The sequence below is a fragment of the Pipistrellus hanaki genome (assembly GCF_964339955.1).
Source record: "Pipistrellus hanaki genome assembly, chromosome: 15".
Taxonomy (NCBI): Eukaryota; Metazoa; Chordata; class Mammalia; order Chiroptera; family Vespertilionidae; genus Pipistrellus; species Pipistrellus hanaki.
In genome coordinates, this window is record NC_140517.1 from 26,491,834 (window position 1) to 26,513,333 (window position 21,500).

Consider the following 21,500-nt stretch of genomic DNA (forward strand, 5'->3'; position numbering starts at 1 on the left):
TGTTTTGGTCTTTGAGCCTTTATGGCTCTGGGTAGAAAGAGAACTCGCTGGCTCTGTGCATCTCGTTCTGGCATTGGAGCACTGGCAGTGTTGGCCTGGGTCATTAGCATCCAGAGTGTTTCCATTCGGGGCATTGACCTCAGTCAAAAGTATAGCATTTCATAAGCTTTAACATGTGACAAACTCAAGATAAGTTTGAATTGTGAGGGTATGGTGTGATCTCAGCAATGACAGACTTCTTAATTTTTCAGTATCAAATTTTGAATTAAAAAATATGTTTATTGATTTCAGAGAGGAAGGGAGAGGGAGGAATGAGAAACATCAATGATGAGAGAGCATCATTGATCAGTGTGCCTCCTGCACGCCTCCCCTACTGGGGATCTAACCCACAGCCCTGGCATGTGTCCTTGACTTCACTAGAATCGAACCTGTGATCCTTCAGTCCATAGGTTGATGCTCTATCCACTGAGCAAAACTGGCTAGAGCTGATTTTTTTATGTTTCCATTTAATTTTGTATGCATGTGATTTCTATTCCCGATTGGTCTATACTAACTCACACACCTGCAGACTTTTGGTGACTTTTTTGTGACTCCTGTACATGTTACGACTGAGTATTAGCCAAAGAAAGCATGTAATTTACACACATATACTTTATGAATTATTAAAATAATCTGATGACTCAAATTCAATCTGATAAGCAGATAATAAACATAGTCAAATGTTTTAATAGATTATGCATATTGTAATAATGTGTACTTTCAGTGTTAGAATAACTCATATCTAATTGATTGAAATTAAGTTGAATCTGTAAGTTAATTAGAGAGAATTACTGGCTTGCTTTTGTTAATTGAGAGGTTTTCTTTGAGATAATTCACAAAAATTAGAAAGTTAATAGTATATCAGATTTCCCAAATTCAACTTGATGAATGATTATTTTGAGTTTCAGAAGGATTTGTGGTCAGTAGGATATAATCTAGTGAGGCTTACTTGTAGGTGGTAGGGAGGCAAAAACTTTCTCAAATAATTTTCAAATATTCTGGTTGAACTCCTCCCACCCCAGCCGAAAAACACAAAGTTGGAGGTCACTAAGTGAATAGAAATATCATCTAACTTGACTGTCTCATATAGGAAATGAGTGGGAAGTTATTTGCAAGTTAATACAACGCTGTGTACAGTTTTAGTCTTACCTAAGGTTTGCTCCTAGTTTGGGGTAATATAAATAACTCAGGATGTGAACTCCTCGAGGGTAAAGAATTTCTGCTGTGCCTGGAGTGGCCTTCTCACTTACTGCCATTCAGGACAGTGTCAGTGATAGAGGGGTGGGGGTCAGAGGATTTGGCCTGCACTTTAAGTTCTTTAAACTTGTCTTTGGAAGAGTAGTTTCTTCTAAAATAGGATGTGCTCTTAGTACCCATATGTGTAAGGTGAGGTTTACACAAAGAACATAATTTTGGGCATTCTTGATTATTTGATGTGATATGTCCATGTCCTTTCAGCCCTCAGTGGTTGTTCAGTGAACATCTACAGACATGTCACTGTTGGTGATATTACAGACTTGGTGGCAGTTGTTTTCTTTAAAAAAAATATTTTCATTTCAGAGAGGAAAGGGAGAGGTAGAGAGAGATAGAAACATCAGTGATGAGAGAAAATCATTGGTTTGCTGTCTCCTGCACACCCCACAGTGGAGATTGAGCCTGAAATGCAGGCATGTGCCCTGACCTGGAATAGAACTGTGACCTCCTGGTTCATAGGTCGATGCTCAACCACTGAGCCACGTCAGCCAAGCCAATTGGTTTCTTTTTTCTTGGATGAGCTTTTTTTTTTTTTTTTTTAAATATATTTTATTGATTTTTTAAAAATATATTTTATTGATTTTTTACAGAGAGGAAGAGAGAGGGATAGAGAGTTAGAAACATCGATGAGAGAGAATCATCGATCAGCTGCCTTCTGCACACCCCCTTCTGGGGATGTGCCCGCAACCAAGGTACATGCCCCTGACCGGAATCGAACCCGGGACCTTTCAGTCCGCAGGCCGACGCTCTATCCACTGAGCCAAACCGGTTTCGGCTTGGATGAGCTTTTTGCTTGGTTTAAATACTTTTAGTACTTGTGGAAATTTTCCTTGATCATTGGAAATTGGAAATAAGGAATGACTGTGCAGATTCTCCCAGGGAACCCTTTCTTCAAGGGGACTTATGGAGTGTTTGTTTGGTTGAACCCCCGTGCACTGAAACTCTTGGGTAGAGATGGAGAATACAGGCAATTTCTTGCACCTCTAGCAATTTCCATGGCATACTTGTTAATTGATGTTGACCCATTCCTGTGAGCTTCAAACCTGAATCAGTGTGGTGTTTTCAGGCAAATGGAGCTGGCCTTAAATATTAAACTATTTGACTTTTATGGTTCTATGGGGTTTTCTCTGTTCCTCAGTTAATATACAGTAAGAGGTGTGTGTGTATGTATGAGTGTTTACATTCAGAATCCAATTATGTCTCTGAAATCTGTATAGGATTTTAGCAGGTTCTGTGTTAGAGTTTCTATGAAGTACTCTAAGCATACAGTTCTGTAGAGCACCTGGGTGCAATCTCTGGTCCACTCCTTGTCCCAGGTCTGCATGTGTTTCTTGTTGGGTTTTCTGCATGGCAGATACTGACCTTGCAAATGTTGGCTGATCCTGTCCTGATGCTCTTGCCTGCACTGGACCAAGGTATGGGCTCCAAGTTCTCTGGTTAAAGCCAAGGAGCTGCTTTTGTCCAACTTGTTTTTAGTTTTCCTTTTGTTATAAAAAAGGCAAACACAAACTTGTGGAAAATAGTTTACATCCTACATTTTCCAAGACTTTTATTTAGGTCCTTTTTTTTTTTTTTTTTTTTTTTTTTTTTTTAATATACTTTATTGATTTTTTACAGAGAAGAAGGGAGAGAGATAGAAAATTAGAAACATCGATGAGAGAGAAATATTGATCAGCTGTCTCCTGAACACCCCCTACTGGGGATGTACCCGCAACCAAGGTACATGCCCTTGACCGGAATCGAACCTGGGACCTTTCAGTCCTCAGGCTGATGCTCTCTATCCACTGAGCCAAACCGGTTTTGGCTAGGTCCCTCCCCCCCCCACTCCCCAAAGCTCCTAAGTGTGCATTCAAATGATAGTCCTTTTTTGTGTGTGTGCCTGATGGGCAAAGGGGGCAGAAAAGTTGATGTTTTAAAATAATACAGGTACTGTCACAAAGTAGTTTCTTGAAACCAATAAGAAGTTGGCCACTTCCTAGTGTAGCTTGGAAAATATTTGCCATGACAACTCTGAAAGCTGAGGATACAAAATTGATTTAAAACAAAACATCTAAAATGCTTAAACACTGAAAAGGGTAAGTTGTAACAGTATGGAAGTAGGATTGTTCCTGCTGTTAACCAGCAAATGGCTAAGAATTTGAGAAATACTTGGTTTCAGATCCAGGCTCTATCATCTATAAATGGTGAGAACTTGGGCAAATTCTTACTTTTCTAAGCATCAATTTCTTCATCAGTAAAATGAGAATAAAAGTAATAAGCTAGTGAATGAGATCACTTTAAACCAATAAAATCAATTTTAGATTACAATAAAGAATACAAAGCACTTAAAGGAGCTATATGTAGTCCTGGAAACACAGATTCAGGTAGCAACCTAAATTGTGTCTGAGAAAAAGGTCAGGATAGCAAAGTTCCCACCCAGGCTCTCAATTAGGTCCATTTTATGTAAATGAGATATCTAATTGGGCAGTACTGAAAGTCAAAACCAGAATTTCCCTGCAGTGGGTGATTTCTATGGTGTAAACCAGTGGTCGGCAAACTGTGGCTCGAGCCACAGTTTGCTACTCTGCTGACTAATGAGTTTGCCGACCACTGACTCTCGATTCTAATAATTACAGACTGTTGTTCCTTGTGATTAAGCCCCTATCCCAGTATTCGGCAAACTTATTAGTCAACAGAGCAGCAAATTGCGAGCCGAAGTTTGCTGACCACTGTGTAAACTGACAGGGCAGAGTGAGGGAAGGGTCCTGGTATATACAGAGAATGTGAGAAGCCCCTATCAGGAAGTGGCCAATAGGCTCTTATCTCTAACTAGATGCCGAGTGCATGGATTCATGCACCAGTGGGATCCCTCAGCCTGGCCTGCACCCTCTCACAAACTCAGACCCCTCAGGGGATGTAGTAGTGCCTGAAGCAGCAGGGGGCCGGGCAGGAGCTCGAGCCCGGGCCCCTCGATCCCACTCATCCAGACCCTACTGCACCTGCCACACTGCCACGGGGGTGGGAGAGGCTCGTGCCAGTGCACTGACCACCAGGGGGCAGCTTCCGTGTTGAGCATCTACCCCATGATGGTCTGTGTGCATCATAGCTACTGGTTGGTCGGTCGGTCTTTTAGGCTTTTATATATACAGATAATAAAAGCATACTATGATAATTAAACAGACAGAACAGACAGAATTTACTTCCAGATGATCTTCTGGATGAAGCGATGACTCTGAGGGATGTCCAGGTCCTAGGTACTGGCTGGCAGCCGAGGGGAGCCTGGGTGTCAGAGGGAAGCCAGTACTGGCAGCCGGGGGAAGGAAGACCTACTCTTGCATGAATTTTGTGCATTGGGCCTCTAGTTGTTTATAAAATTGGCCCTCAGTTGACCATAGGGAGTCCATTTTTAGCAGATGAGTTTTTTCTCAGGATTCACATCAAATGATTCTCCCCACAGTCCCCATCATGCATATAGATAGGTGTGTGGTATTCCTTGATCTTCCACACCCCTCTGATGTTTAAAAAATTAATATTAATGTTGGTTGTTTACTGTGTCTAATACCGACCAGGCTCTGTGGTACATGCTGGGCTCACACCAGTAAAACCACAGGATTCTAGGTCACACTCAGTTTCGTATCTTCAGAAATTGCAGTGGCAGCATCCATTCTAGGCCTTCTGACATTGTGTTTGTAGGTTTCTGTTCTGCCTTGTGATTCTTAACCTTTTCTCTTTTAGCATCAGATTAGCAGCATGAGACCAAGGAAATCTAGAGGCCTTAACCAGAGGCTTGCACTCAGATGTGAAGCTTATTCTTCCATTCACTCATGTCTTAACCCATAGGCTTGGCCATGTAGTGGGCATTCCCCTTAGCAGTTGTGATGTACCAGTGAATAAAACGGTCAAAAAGATCCCTGTACCTGGACAAACTAAACTGTAATAACGGAGCTGTATAACAGAGAAGGTGTTGAAGTGCTGTGGAGAACAGTGGCCAGAACAGATTTGTGCCTCTTGTATAAGGTTGTGTGTAATTTTGTTGTTGTTTTAAACCAGAGGCATCCATCAAAATCATCTTGGGAATTCTTTTTTCCCCCAGAGTCCCAGGCTGTCTGGGGGTGGGCCCTAGCTTCCCCAGGAAATTCTAATATTTCAGAAGTTAGGGGGCTGTAAACTATTGCTTCATTGATTTTGGTTAAGAATGTTGGCTCTGCTGCTTGAGGATTTGAACTCAAATCTAAGTGTGCCACTTACCAGCTGAGTGGGCTTGGGCAGGTTATTGAGCTGTCTGTGCATTGCCCCCTCAGGCTTCCAGGATTGAATGGCTCCTTTTACTTTGGAGCCCTTGGGTTGTCCTGCTGGGGTCCATGAGGGTCCTGCACTCACACTTATAGTCACTATCCACAATGGGTGAATGGTCCTTGTTTCACCCATCATAGGTGACTGGGCCAAATTCTAGGGCCTGTTTTACTTCTGATACTGTATTTAGGCAAGAGTGTTCAACTTGTGTAATTAGCATAATATTAGAATTGAATAGTCTATGGGATCTAGCTATTTCCCCTTTTCTTAATTTTGACAAAGTTTAATATATATATATATATATATGTATATAATATAATATAATATAATATAATATAATATAATATGTGTATATATGTATGTTTTTCTTGATTTCAGAGAAGAACAGAGAAGGAGAGAGATAGAAACATCAGTGATGAGAAAGAATCATTGATTGGCTGCCTCATGCAGGTCCCTGACTGAGGATTGAGCCCCACAACCTAGGCATGTGCATTGACCAGAATCGAACCATGACCTTCTGGTTCATAGGTTAATGCTCAACCTCTGAGCCACACTGGTCGGGTTTGATTAAGTTTTTATTTAACAGGAGCTCAAATAACAAATATACAGTTATAGGTAATGGTTTAAGATAGCAAAAGAATTAATTAAACACAAAGTTTTTTTAAAAGCAAAGTATAAAAAAATAAATAAATTGATCAGTGGAACAGAATAGAGAGCCCAGAAATAAACCCACACAAATATGCCCAACTAGTTTTTGACAAAGGTACAAAAGAGTTCATTGGAGGAAGAACAGGCTTTTAACAAATGATGCTGAAGCAGTTGGGCCTCCATAGGCAAAAGAAAAGAAATGAACATCGATGTCAACCTTACAGCTTGAACAAAAATTAATTTAAAATGGATCACAGATTTAAATGTCAACTGGAACACCTTTATAGGAAAACACAAGAGAAAATCTTTGGCTCTTAGGCAGACTTCTTAGACTTGACACGAAAAGCATAAAGAGATAAATTTGACTTGATCAAAATAAGAAACGTATGCTCTGTGAAAGGCCAGGAGGATGAAGAGACAAGCTACAGCCGAGGATAACATATTTGCAGACCACTTATCTCACAGAGAGCTGGTTTCTAGAATAGAGAACTCTCAAAACTCACCAGTAAAGAAACAATCCAATTAGAAAATGGGTAAAAAATACAGCAGATATTTGACCAAAGAGGAGATACTGGAGGGTAGATAAGCATAGGATTATTTAGATGTTCACTATCAGTAGTCATCAAGGAAATGCAAATTAAAACCACAATGAGATATTACTCCACACCTGTCAAAATGACTAAATAAAAAATAGTGACACCACCAAGTGTGACCAGGCTGTGGAAAAACTGGATCTCTTATCCATTGCTGGTGGGAATGTAGAATGGTGTAGCCACTCTGGTGCAAAGTTTGGCTGTATTTTATAAAGCTAAATACGTACTTGCCATATGGCTCAGTACATTCTTCTTCTTCTTTTTTTTTTCTTCCTATTATCCTCTAAAAATCCCCCACTGCCTCATTCCCTCACTGCCTCACTCGCCCAGTACATTCTTAGGCATTTGTCCCAGAGAAATGAAAATTTATGATCACACTAAAACCTCTGCATGAATGTTCATGGCAGCTTTATTTGTAATAACCAAAACCTGCAGTCACCTCCGATACCCTTCTGCGGATGAAAGGGTAAACAAACTGGTCCACCAGTAACAAACACCCATTCCATGGAAATCTGTGCAGCACCAACATTGAATGAACTGTTGATTTTTGCTGCTACTGGATGACCTTGGGGGCACTGGGCTGAGTGCAAAAAGCCAGTTGCTAAGTCATATGCTATATGATTCTATGTCTATCACTTTCCTGAAATGTTGGAACTATACATTAAAACAGGCTAGTGGTTGCCAGGGGATAGGGTGGGATGGGAGGGTGGGTGTGTCTAAAGGGGCATCACTAGGCCACTTCTTGGTGGCGATGGAACAGATCTGCACAGAACTACATGTGACATGTTACCGCCTGCAGAAATTGGTGAAATCTGAATGAGGCCTGTAGTCTTCCTAGCAATATTGTTAAATTCACTTTCCTACTTTTGATATTCTACTACAGGTTATATAGGATGTCACCATTGGGGACACAAGACTGTATATTTCCTTTGTAACTTCTTGTGGGTCTATAATTATTTCAAAACGTGTCAGGGTTCAACCAGAGAAGCAAAAACAGTAGGAAATGTGTGTGTGTGTGTGTGTGTGTGTGTGTGTGTGAGAGAGAGAGAGAGAGAGAGAGAGAGAGAGAGACAGAGAGAGAGAGAGAGAGACAGAGAGAGAGAGAGGCAGCCCTCCCATGAGGAATTTATCACAAGGGATTGGCTTATACATTGTGGGGGCAACTGAAGGCTATAGGGCAAGCGGACAGGAAGGGCAGGTTCAGCTGGCAGGACTGTTTGGAGTCTCCAAGACCAGGGAAAGCCTAAACCTTCATTCAGAGTTTCATCTGATCAGGCCAGGTCCATCCAACATTACAGTAAACCCTCAGTTTTTCAGGCCTCAATTTAATGGGCTTTGGATCTAACAGAAAAAATTCCCAGTTTGTATGTCATAAGCTTATAATTGATATAATAATAAGAGGAAATAATCAACATACATTTTTATATTATTTTTGGTAAAAGATTTGCTTATAATTACTAGGTTATTTTTTTGTTATTCACTGTTATTTATTTATTTTTAATTTTTTTATTAAATTATTATCTGTGTACATATACAATACCATTGCCTCCCCTCCCATAGATGCCTTCCCTCCCCAGAGTTTTGTTATTTTAAACAAATTTTAGCAAATGGGCCATATGTTGGAAAAAACATTGTAGTAATTTCACCAACATAAATATTATGTAACTACAAATATAGCCTACACATTTGAGTCCTAGAGACTGCTCTTAATGTTCCATAAATGATTAGCATGGGATCACACCACATTTTGGGCGGTAGTTGGTTCTGTTGTAACTTGGCATGACGTTCTGCAGCAGTTTTAACATGTGTTGGCTGATGTTCTCACCTGTGCTGAGCCACACCCCCCGCCGTGTGCATTTGTTTGCTCATAGTGACTGGTGAATGCATGTATTTACTAGGCCTATTCAATATAAATTTAAAGTTATTGTAATATATATAGAAAACTCTTCTATGAAATTAAGCTTTTCATACATACTTAATTTTAATTACATAAACATGTCTACATAAGTAAAAACAGGTAAGCTAACTAACTTGTCAGTTTCTTTTAACATGTATTAGAAAATCCTACTTTATTAAATGGATTTTGGCTTTAAGGGATATTCCCTCATCCAAATCAGTCCATTATATCAAGGTTTTACTGTATCTTTCTTTTGGATAACTTCAACCAATTAGGACTTTAATCACATCTGCAAAAGCCCTTCCCAGCAGCACCCAGATTAGTGTCTGAGTGATTGACTGGGACTGTAGTTCAGCCTAGTCAAAAAACTTAATATTGTGACAGTTTTTCAGTATCTACCTTTAGATAACTATTTCATTCTTCTTAATGTGATATGGATGTTTCATAATTTTTGAAAAGTGAAATATTCTTTGGTACAATTTGAGGTTGACATAAGTTACATTAATTAAGAATTTGTAATTTATGGCATATTGTAATATTGATATTTAAAAACAAACTGATTCACTGCTCTTTAATTACTTTAATCTAAAAGCATCATCCATTAAAAAAAAAATCCTATGAATAGGCTTTTGACAGCTAAATTTTACCTTGTTTCTTTGCTTTTTGAACTTTCATTCCCATTTCTTTTCCATCACAAAGTGTTGTCCTATCTGACAGGCTGTCATACTCCTCAGTAACAGAAATATGGACAGAAATTGAAGCGAAATATTTATTTCCTATAACTGTAAGGTCCCAAGGTTAAAGACATTTATTACAATTATTAGTACATATGTGAACAAAACAACATAAATATATTACTTTTGCTTATAATGAATTCTTAATAACCCAATATTGTGAATGTATCCTTGTGAAGCTGTGGATTTAGTTTTAGTTAATTCCTGAATTCATGACTTACTACTTAAAACAAGACAGGTTCATTCAGCATTACTTTTATTTCTCTTTTTAGTTTTTATAGTTTTAAGTTCTGAGAAATGTTGTTCCCATAAATAAATCTGTGGGAGAGGAAAGAGTTCCTCAACTCTTTAAGTTACATGCCAAAAATTGTTGTGGTGTATCAACAGAAATTATTTTTGATGATTTGTGAGCTGGATATTTTAACTAGGTCTTGTTAGTTTTGTTGAAAGCAAAGAGTTATGGAATAATAGCTCACCTCAGGGTTTTCCAGTTATTCATTGGAGGCGTTGCCATGTTTCAGACTGGCCCTGCGTTTGTACCTCAGGTATTCATTTCCTGGATGGACAGTGTACCCAAGTATAATTAGAGTGAATATAATTATAATAAGAAGTAATTAAAAAAAAAAAAGTGAAACAAACTAATTGACCAGAAGTGCTTTCTCAAGGAGAATAATTTTTAGGAAATAGTACTTTCTGGAAGGCAAGGATCTTGCAATTGAGATGCTGGGAACTGGCCCACACCCAGGAACCTCCTGAAAGTATTTGAGTGCTTCCAGGTTTATGTTTATTCCAACTTGAAGCTGGTTGCCTCAGAACATTGTTTCTTTGACGTTAAGAGTCTTTAAGAGGAAAAGGTATATTTAGTCAAAACCACTCTGTTGATGATGGGCATAAATGAATTTTAATTGTTGTATTCCCCGTGGGACGTCTCCCCATCAGGGAACTCATCTACTTAGTAGAATTTATTTAGTTGCTCATGGAATGAGAGAGAATAGGAATGAGTGTGTGTAGAGGTTCCTGGGGTATGTTAGTGTTATGTGTAATACTCTTTGGGAAATATCCTATATAATAAAAGCCTAATATACTAAGTGTCCAGTCGTCTGGTTGGCCATTCATTCAAAGAGTAATATGCTAATGATATGCTAAAGCCTCTCAACTGCTTGCTATGATGTGCACTGACCACCAGGGGGCAGATGGCCAACCAGTCACTATGATGTGGCACTGACCACCAGAGGGGAGATAGTCAACCAGTCTCTATGACATGCACTGACCACCAGGGGGAAGATGTTCAGACCGGTAGGTTAGCTTGCTGCTGGGGTCCTGCATGGATGACTGGATATGCCCTGCAGCCCTCCCATATCCCTCCCCAGCCCCAATTGTGCACCTGTGGGGCCCCTTGGCCTGGCCTACGCCTTCTCACAGTCCAGGACCCCTCAAGGGATGTCAGAGAGTCGGTTTTGGCCTGATCCTGAAGGCCAGGCCAAGGATCCCCACTGGTGCATGAATTCGTGCACTGGGCCTCTAGTCAAATATATGCAAACTTTTTTTGTCTGTTTGGTATAAGAGAAGCGTGAAATTTTCAGCCTCAATATGGCCAAGTCAAAGGTCACCCAGGTTACTTGCAACATCCTCAGGGTTTGGTGGTGACTAGGTGTCACCAAAGAACAAGAAGAATAATTGTAAAAACAACACCTTTGAGTGACGTGCCATGGATCATGCTCTTATTTTTGAAGCAGAATCTTTTGTGCCCAGATTTTGAGAGGGGACTGAACAGCCCTGTAGCCATGACAGTAGGCTAGGTTTTCACGTGTGCTGTTGGCTACATGGATCTTAAGTAAAGGCACTGCTTCCAGAGTTGTGTTTTGGAAAATGAGGTCTAAGAATGACATTCTTTTCAGGTAACACTGCCTTGTGTTTCAAGTGCTCATTGTGGCACTCTGACCCCTGCAATGGGAGAAGATTCTAAAATTTCCTGGGCCCATAACTGCTGAGGGCTAGAAGATTAATGACTGAAGTCTCAATGAGTGTGCCCTTTGAGATAGGCTCCTCTTGACTACTGGTGAACACACAGAGCTGTCTCTACGAAGGTGCCCAGCGAGGGCTCAGTTCTTTCCCGTGATAATTTTCCTTGAAAACAAAACCCTGAGGTCCTTTGGACCTGGTTCCTGCATTCTCCCAGTGGAACCTAGAGGCGGTCAATGCCATGTGACCCACCCGCAGTCCCTCTGCCGTGTTTGTCCTTTCTTTCCAGAGCAGCACTAACATTTTGGGATGGTATTGATAAGTGTAGCAGTTATAAAACCAAGGATTTGTCATATAGGAATCCATTGGGATAGAATGAGTAAAAATATTAAGCATGTTTTTTCAGGAAACATTATACTTTAGAAACCTTGTTAATTGTGCATAATTGGTGAGACCTCAATCTATTCTGTAAAAGGTTTAAATATCCCTATGTTGTATTACCCCATGTATAAACAGAGAATACCAACTATGAGGAAGGTTACATTCTCTATATTAAAAATTCCCATCTCCAATTTATTCTTTGCCCAGTGTAAATTGTTTATTACTTTAAATGTGGTTTCTGCTTGGGGCCACCTCCCTTCCTTAGTGCCCATCATTGGGAGCTGACTGTATTGAATTACTCTTATGCACTCTTACAATGAATGTTGTTGTTTTAAGGTCTTCTTTTTCTTTGTGATTCTTTTGTTCCCTAGCGTCGTCCCCCAGACTACAGTAATACTCAACAGTGATCGGCAGAACGCCATTGTAGCCAAGATGGACGACCCCTTGAGCAACAGGGCACCGGATTCCCTGGAAAATATCATTAGCAAGTCAGTAGCCACAACATCATCCCCACCTTTCACTGCCACTGCCACTGCCACTGTGATGAGTCCCCTTGAGGACAAATCAACATTCTGACTGGGCATTTCTGTCCTCACATGGGCTGAGCCCAAAAGGCACTGTCCACACTTCTTTGTGGTGTGGGGGGCTGTGCCATGCTTTGGACCGAGGTCCCATCAGATTAGCTGGATAAGAGCAGGAGGTTAAAGGACAGACAGCATTTGGGTGTTTGGGACTGTTGTGTTCAGTGTAGTGTGTGGTATTGAGACATGATGCTGTGTTTTCACAATAGTCGGTCAAGCCCTTAACCTCTTACCTGCTCATGGCTTACTCACATCAGTATGTCTGCCCAGCAGCATGTCAAGTCAACAGATATCCTCATGTAAATTTGCTAAGTGGTGGAGATATTTTGAGGTGATGGCTTTTTTTTTTCAACCCTTTTCTTTTGATATATTTTAAACATAACCTTTTTCAGAGATGGGAGTGTATAAAAGGCATTCTCGCCACCCTTGTGTGATGATGAAGTGAGTTCCGGTCGCTTTGTCTAGTGGTCGGGGCTCAGTTTTTCCTGATAACATTCCTCTAAGAGGGTTCCTTTGCTTTTTGTTTCCTACCTGTGTCTTCACAATGTTCTGTTTTGCCTGTTCTCTCAGTCTCCTCTGCCGATTGTTCCTCCTCCAGCTGTGTCCTATTTTCTTTGTTGTCATAGCCTGGGTGTCTGAGGGCCTGCGTGCTGGGGTGCAGGGAGACAAGGTGAAGTATGGCTGTCTAGGTGCTCAGAGGTGGAGGAGGTCTGGCCGGTGGAGAAGAGACAGGGGCAGGTGTGCCTTTCAATGGCTTGGGTGAAGCCAAGTCAGCCTGGACAAGCCTCTGTGGAATCAAAGTATATAGCTCCCTTCTCTGGGTAGGGCTAGGATTCGAAACATGTTTTAATGTGTAAACAGGGAAATTGTGCTTCCCTCCCCTTCTCAGTGCTTAGCAGTCCACGTTGAAGGGCCATTGAAAGGGTCTTTAAAAAGGCAAGTAGCATGTCTCCAGATAATATCTTTATTTTTTACTTTTTGAGTACTTTTCGAGCTGGGCTGTGTCCTGTTTTTCTGACAATATCTCATTGCTTCGTATAGGACCCCTGATGGTGGTGAGAGTATTTCATCAGAGATACTTGACTGGCTTTTTAAACCTACTTAAGTGGTTTTTGTCGGTGGAAATCATTGGGAGTGATAACTGCATTTTCAAAGGCTGAGTCATTTCTAGAATGTCTAACAGTATGGAGTAGATTAGATCAGTGGAAGTCTCTAGCCAAACTGCCTCCTAATGTACTAGTAGTTTTTCCTTTGACATGGCTAAAAAGTTACTTTATATGAATGCCAAATTTTGTAGGGATACCTCTGTGATCCAAAAACAGCATTTAGGCCTTGAGTCACTGAAAGCTGTGATTTTATTTCATGATATAAACACTTTTTTAAATTCTTAAAATGTTATATAGTTTCTTCCAACCTCAAACTATTTACTGGTATCAAGTTGTTATTAATCTTAGTAGAGGAGGTGCATGGGAAGACTTGTGCCCACTGCTCCGTGTGAAGTTAGCCTCGGACAAGGGGAGGAAAGAGGAACATGCAGCGACTCATTGCCATCTCTGCCTGTCGGTGGTGCTACTCTCACAACACTGGTGGTGTTTTTGTTTCCTGCTCAGCGCGGTTCCCGGGCGTCGGCAGAACACCATTGTGGTGAAGGTACCCGGGCAAGAAGACAGCCACAATGAGGATGGGGAGAGCGGGTCCGAGGCCAGTGACTCCGTTTCCACCTGTGGACAGTCAGGAAGTCAGAACATCGGAAACAACGTCACCCTCATCACCCTGAACTCAGAAGGTGCGCTCACAAAGCCTTCCTTTCCTTTGCCTGAATAGCATTAGGTACTCCCCACCCCCCTTTAGAAAATTAATATGTTTGTTGTTTTTGAAAAGTGACAAAATAGAAAAATGATGAAGAAAGTGTAAATAACCTGGTAAATTCCACATCCAGAGAGATCTATACATTTCCTGGGTATTTTCTGTATTAACATACACACTGATTTATGATTTTATAACTTGCTCTTTTTTTTCTTTGCATAGTAGAAATCTTTCCACATTAATACAGATTTACAAATCATTTTCAGTCAGTTTCACTTATTTAATCAAGTTCTGGAGGCTTTCTAGTGATGGAAAGTTGTAATTTTTATAGCTAGTGGTATAATTAGCATGGCTCACTGTCTTAGACAATAGGTCTATCCATGCCTCTCTGATCAGGACCCAACATTGACTCTCAGAGGTGTTGCACATTCAAGTCGGGTCCGTGCTATGAGCTGTGTTGTCTCTTCCAATGAGGTTTAGAGGTTATAAGTCAGGACCATTCTGTGGTATCATTCTATCAGGAGAAAACATTTTGTAATACATGTTTTACGACACTGTCCTTGGGAGTGCTTCCCCCAGCAGTTTCAATGTTATGAGAGCTTGGACTGAGCAGCCTTAGTTGGCACAGTATTTGGGGAAGATGATACAGAGAAGGTTGGGTGGAGTTGTCTTTAAGTCACTGCTGTGTATGTGATGTTGGAGAAAGAGCTAATCCATTAATGTCTCTTGTATCAGATTTACTACTGACCTGTAGGGCGTCATCTGTTAAATATTTCTGTGAGATTTATGAATGCACTGAGAATCGGATTAGCTATCTCCTGCTGTGTCCTCCCCTAAGACGTGAGCAGCTTGCTCAACTGGAATGTCAAATAAGCTAGTTAATATTGGAGAAACATTATTAATATGCAAAGTGCTAAAGGGCCATAGGCTTGTCTTGTAGATTGAGTCATTTTATTTCCTGATAAGAGTCCAGAGCTACAACAAGACAGATTGTTCTTATCTCCTTATAAAAATACTAGAGACCTGGTGCATGAAATTCATGCATTGGGCGGGGGTGGGGTGGGGTGGGGGGAGAAGGGGTGTCCCCTCAGCCCAGCCTACATCCTCTCATAATCCAGGACCGCTGGCTCCTAATTGCTCACCTGCCTGTCTGATTGCCCTTAATTGCCCCTTCCCCATGCTAGCCTGATCACCCCTAACTCTCCCCCCACTTCACTCCACTGTCCTGCTCACCCCTCACTGCCGCCCCCCGCCCCCTGACCTGGTAGCTCCCAACTACCCCCCCACCCCTGCTGGCCTGGTCAACCCTCACTGCCCCCCTCTGCTGGCCTGGTTGCCTCTCACTAAACCCCTCCCAGCCTGGTGGTGCCATGCAGCCTGCTGGTCATTCATTTGGTCATCCCTCACTAACCCCCCTGCCAGCCTGGTTGCCCAAGCAGCCTGCTGTTTGGTTGTTACTGTGAGGGTGTTGTGACCAATTTTCATATTACTCTTTTATTAGTATAGATTTAAGTGCCTGAAGTTTTAGAGAACCGCAGGTATCAAAGTGGTTACTTCTGAAAGAATTTCAAATGGTTTGCATGAATTGACATGCTGTTTTATATCAAATTTAGAGTTGCTTTATTTATAGCAAAGATACTGTATCATTTTATTTTGTATTTTGCTTAGGCAATTTCATCTCTCATGGCATGAACTCCATTAGAATGAGAAAGAAGTGCTAAATGTCTTCTCTTGGAGGTTTTTGTCTTGGTGTATTTCTATTTTTGTTAAGTAGGGAAAGTGTTGGGTATAATCCTTTAAAGGTAAGCAGGCTAATTGAGTTAGGGAAACAAATGAGCAATACAGAACAAAAATGGGATCTATTGACTAATGAAGGGATTTAGTTATAGTCTTAATGAAGAGTTTAAATTCCTGCTGTTCATGCATTTGGTAGTTCTGAGAAAACTTGACTAATTCTCTGTATAAAATGTTGGGTACTTAATTTTAGTGAGAGGGTTGTATTTCAGATATAATTTAATCAATATCAGAGATTGGCCTCATGAATGTTCCAAAGCCCAGTCAGTAAGCTGACTTATATGATAAATATCTGTGATCTGCTCATTGGGATAGTGCAATGTCGTCTGGGAGAAGCATTTTGAATTTCTGTGTTCACAAGACTTTAGTCATACATACATAAAGAGGGAATTTAGCCAAAAACATTTCTTGATAATTTATTTTACATAAAACTTTTTTGCATATTTTTATGTGTGGTAACATTAAAACATTTTACTAGTGATCATAAATTGGCTGCCAAAAATAGGATTACAGACAGATTAATGACCATAATGTAATCAAGAGAAACTAGTAAGAGAATGTTGGTGGATGTGTGAGCAATGAATGACCATGCAGTGAACGCTGTGCTTGTCCTAGATGAGAGAAAAGGGAGGGTGATCTAGAACAGGGCTGGGAAAGTGACATCATTTCAGCATCTCATGTTGCGTTTCAGAATCACAGCATGTGACACTGATTAGGGACTTTCTGTCTGTGCCCAGGGGTTCCCACTCCTTTATGCCAAGGGATGCTCTTCATCACTTGTTTCAGTATGGCTGAGCCCAGGACATTATCTGTGCTGAGCAGCCAGGAGTTCACAGGGAAAGAAGAAGCCCACCTGGTTCTGCCCTGCCGTCCAGGTTTGACCTCCAGGACTGAGGTGTCTGGGCCTGAGTAGGTGGCCCTGGCCCTCAGCCACGGCTGTAGTGTAGGTCTTCTCTTTCCTCTGCTCAAGTGGTTGTTAGCCATCAGGCCATCAGGGCACCCAGTTACAGAGAACTCAGGGTGCCGACTACTTCAGGGATGGTTGAATAGTGTTTTCACTTTAAGAAATGTTTGAGCATTACTGATAAAATCTTTATAATAGAATTGCTGATCTAAAACATATCACTGAAAAAAACCAAAGCAAAATTAGCCCATACCAGAAAAGCATTTTAAAAGAAAAAAGTAGAATGTTACAATTTCTAAATTGACATCTCTATAATTTGTAGTTTGGGGAATGCCAATCTTACAGATTTTTAAAATTCTCAAATTTTCTTTCATGTCATTATAAAGTCTTGGTTTCCTAGAAAGGACCACCTGTTGGAAGGCTGCCTGTCTTCACAGTTGTCCTCTCCGCATGTGATTCAAGACACACCATGGCTTCACATTCTCTTTTAATCCTAGTCCTTCCCCATCCTGAGTATCCGACTGATTTATGGTTGAGATGAAGATCTTTTTGAAACATCTATATATGACATCAAAGAAATTTAGCTAGCAGATGGCCAGAGCTAACATGAGAAAAATGTAGCTTTACTTTTACATAAATAAAAATACGCTCCTAGGATCCTGGAATACCCCAACACAGAGGGGTATTCTGTGAGGGAGCAAGTTCTGCTTGGACACACCTGTGGATTCCCATTGCACTGCCTCTGCTCCGGGATGATTCTTTATGGAATAGATAGTTGTAAGTGGAACAACACTAAAGTATTTCATGAATTACATGCAGGATTCTTATTCTCCACCTCCATGGAAGAAATTAATTATTTTCAGTTACAGTGAGTCCATGTTCTGGCTCTGGAAATACTTGATGTATGTTTACAGTAATGCAGCCTGATGGTTTCAGGACACTGGCCTGAGATTTCCTACTCAGCATATCCTATGTGGGTTTATTCTGTATTACCATCCATACTTGGAACTATTTCTTTTATTTTATTCAGTTTGCTGCTTTTGAAATAAATAAACAGTTTGGGCAGGCCTTGACAGAAGCCAGATGAAAATTAGTTTGGGGTAGAGATGGAAAATACAGCCTGACACCAGCTCATGACCATGAATCTGTTCTCTGAAGACTTTCCTAGAGATGGTGAGAGCTGACCTTGAGGAACTAGATTGACATGAAGTTTGTCGTGTTGTAGAACTGACACTGTTCTGGGTCTCTGAACCATCCTGAAGCCTTTAGTGTATCATAAAGTATTGACTTCTTTTGGTTTGTTTTGGTAGAGACTAAAATAGGTCATTAGTTAACCTCTGATGGCTACAAAGAACTGACTATATAGTTTTAGTAATAGCAGCTAACGGACCAGCTGTGTCAGACAGCTCTCAGCAAGGATGAGGGGGCATCCCGGAGCAGAGGCAGTGCAATGGGAATCCACAGGTGTGTCCAAGCAGAACTTGCTCCCTCGCTCTTTCCACGTCAGAGCTGCTGACACCATATGACACCACGACTCTTGAGATGTTTCTTGTGGCTGGGGGGCAGGCCACCATTGGCAAAGCCATGTCATCTTTAAAAAGAGCTGAGGTAGCTTGGTTGGTGCTAGAAGGCAATTAGACTGCCCAGCCTTGTTCTTTCTGGGTCCTTTCACGCACAAGATGTTTGCAGACATGGATTTTGCCTTTGGAGGAGGGAGGGTACGTCATATGGATTCAGCTTAGCAGAGAGCCCCCAAGTTGCAACAGTGGACATGAAGTCCTTGTACAAAGTAGATGCTGAGTAAATATTGTCTTGTTTTTTTGTCCCATGTAATCTCCTCTTGTCCTTGGAAGACAGATTTATTGAAGTTTAGGCCCTGGGATAGGAGTGTGACTGGGAATCAAGGCTGACTGGCATCATGGGCAGGAATGTACATCATGATCTCAGGGGAGTGTGTATGCATGTCGATAGGTGTGGAAGGAAGCATAACAGCAACTGATCGTGCTTCTTGTCTTTAAAATAACTTCGAGAATGTACGTGGTCCTCCTCTTCACCTCAGTTCTTTCTCCTGGTCACTTCGTTTTCCTGGCACTGAAATGGGGCCTCAGAACAAACATGTGTTCTAAACTGTTTTAGTGGTAAGAAAATTTAGGTTAGTGCTGAAGGGTTTTCATTGTAATAGATTTTTCAGAAGTGCCAGTCCATTTTACTGAAGATTTAAATGATTGGAATAGAAAGCAAGTTTATTTTTCTTACATTCTGACTGGTAGTTTTCAAATAAAGCTACTAGAATCTTTCTATTGTTTCAGATGCCAAAACTGGACCAAGAAATTTTAGTAAAACAAATATATCCTTTCTGAATTGTCAAAAGGCAAATTTCTCAAATATTTATGTGGGCAGGTACTCTGTCTTATTTTCCATTTGAAAGACATGATTCATTGTCACTGGGGAGAAGCGGGGATCCAGACTGGGCTCAAGCTCTGAGTTGGAGGTAAGTTAGGGCTGAATATTTTCAGAGGAGCAGAGCTGAGTTAGCAGGTGCACCAGCATGACTCGGGTGAGAAATGCAGTGAGCCTATCTTCTTGCCAGAGAGCTCAGAGGTGAGCCTCACGATGGTGATGATGGAGTCTTGGTCCATTCTTCCCTCTGGGATGGGTTTCCAGTTCCCATGGCAATGATTTTCCACCTTTGTGCTGGTCAGAGTTGCTGCAGCCTGTATTTCTTGACTACCTAGCTCAAACTTCTTGCTTGAGAGATGACCACCTCAATTTACAGGGTATTTATGTAAAGTTAGAAATGAGTAGGTTATAAATAAGTTATAAAATTCCTTCTAAAATCTTGAGATATTAGATTGAAATAAAGTTTTTGGATAATTTCCTGCATTACAAGAGAAATTTAAGCCATTATTTTCTGTAGTGATATAAGAGGGAAAATAAGGAAGTTAATTTTTAGACTAACTTACTTTTTTAGGGCTAGTGAATAATATTCCCTGAAATAACAACTACTGTAGGAATTTAATATGACACTGTTTATCCTCTAAACTATTCTGGTACATTTCCAGAAGTTTGTCTACATAGCACTGTGGACTGGCTTTCGTCCACAGGCAGGTGCCAGCAGGGAGTAGGGTCAGCGAGGGACATGGAAGCTGACTTCCTTATGGTTCTCCAGTGAGGAAACAGCTCTCCAGTTCACGTTTCTCAGGCTGCACACTGGACAGTTGCTTCCTCCGCTGAGAGGGTATACTGCACTTTCACATCACACCCTTTAATATACCTTTTGCAACCCTGAGTAATTTTTACATAAAAAGAGGCTTAACTTTCATTTGTAAATTTTGTTGTTGTTAATTTAACATCATGTTTTGCTTTCAAAAGAATTAAGTTGAACAAATGAAGTCATTTTTTCATTCTTCCTCTAGAATCAGTTTGAAAATAATCTGCCTTTACACGTGTTTCCTGCATCTGTGTAAATGGAAAGTTACAATACTGGTCTATGGGCATTGTTTTGTTGTTGTTTCTCCTTTTTTTGTTTTTGTTTTTTGTTTGTTTTTTTGAGAGAGAGGGAGTGGAAGGGGAGGGAGAGGGGAAGAGTGACAATAATTGATGAGAGAGACACACATTGTTTGGTTGCCTCCTGCACGCATCCCAACTGGGACTGGGAATTGAACCTGCATCCCAGGTACATGCCCTTGACGAGGAATCAAACCTGTGCGGGCTGATGCTATAACCACTGAGCTATGCAAACCAGGGCTGTTGGCTTGTATTCTTGATTGTTCCTGGAACCACGAGGCTCTTCAGTGGGTGACACTTAGAAAAAGGATGGTTTTTTCTTCTGCATATCACTGTTTAGCACTGGGGCCAAGTACAGGGTTTGGACAAGAAGTGCTCTTAGTGCAGGTATTTGAGCATCAGAAACCTTCTTGCTTCCCCCCAACCCCAGCCTGTAATTTGGAAGGCTGGGCAGGGCATGCGCACCATGGTGCCAGTGGGAGACTTCATGGTGCAGAGGGCACAGCTATGGTGGAAGGAGAGAATAGAGTATGGAGGACAGCCTGGTAGGAAACTGGTTCTCAGGGCTGCAGTAAGAGGTAAGATTTACTGTGAGTTTATGGAGACTTCAAGTTGTCATCACTTCTTGAGAGGAGGGCTGTCCTGCCGGCATTACACACACACACACACACACACACACACACACACACACACAGAGTCTCAGAGACAAGATGTTGACTTGTTGTTTGGAAAACAACACTGAGTTCTCGTCCAGTGTTTACATTGCTTTAAATATGTTATGTAAACACCAGGAGCTTACTAAGCAGAGTTCATTTCACTTGTTATTCCTGAGAAAGGCCACTCAATCTGTGGTAGTGTTAGTAGTTAGGCTGAGTTCCAGCTCACATCTGCACTGGCCCTTGGTGCAGTGTTCATGGCTGTCAGGGAGGCAGGGTGGCATCGCCCAGTACTTCTAGTGGTTCAGTATGCTGCTGCCCACCCTTTCTGTGGATTCACATGGGATTCTCCTGCTCAAATACTTAAACTTAAATATGAGCAGTATCACTAGATACCACTTTCGGTTTGACTGTATTCACAGTTGCTTAGCATTGGTGCTTGAATGTGGGAAGGTACACCCACCACAGGTTC

At 41.2% G+C, this 21,500-nt stretch overlaps 1 protein-coding gene across 13 annotated transcripts in view; it reads left to right on the plus strand.

The window, feature by feature from the left end:
• BANP (BTG3 associated nuclear protein) overlaps positions 1-21,500 on the plus strand; it is a 124,488-nt gene that overhangs the window by 49,526 nt on the left and 53,462 nt on the right. For 9 of the 13 annotated variants that reach the window (XM_084905049.1, XM_084905051.1, XM_084905052.1 and 6 more), the window contains 2 exons: positions 12,152-12,268; positions 13,972-14,147. In XM_084905049.1, coding sequence (XP_084761175.1) covers positions 12,152-12,268; positions 13,972-14,147 — 293 coding nt within the window. The remainder of the gene's footprint in view (positions 1-12,151; positions 12,269-13,971; positions 14,148-21,500) is intronic. The other 4 variants (XM_084905047.1, XM_084905045.1, XM_084905046.1 and 1 more) reach the window with 1 other exon arrangement.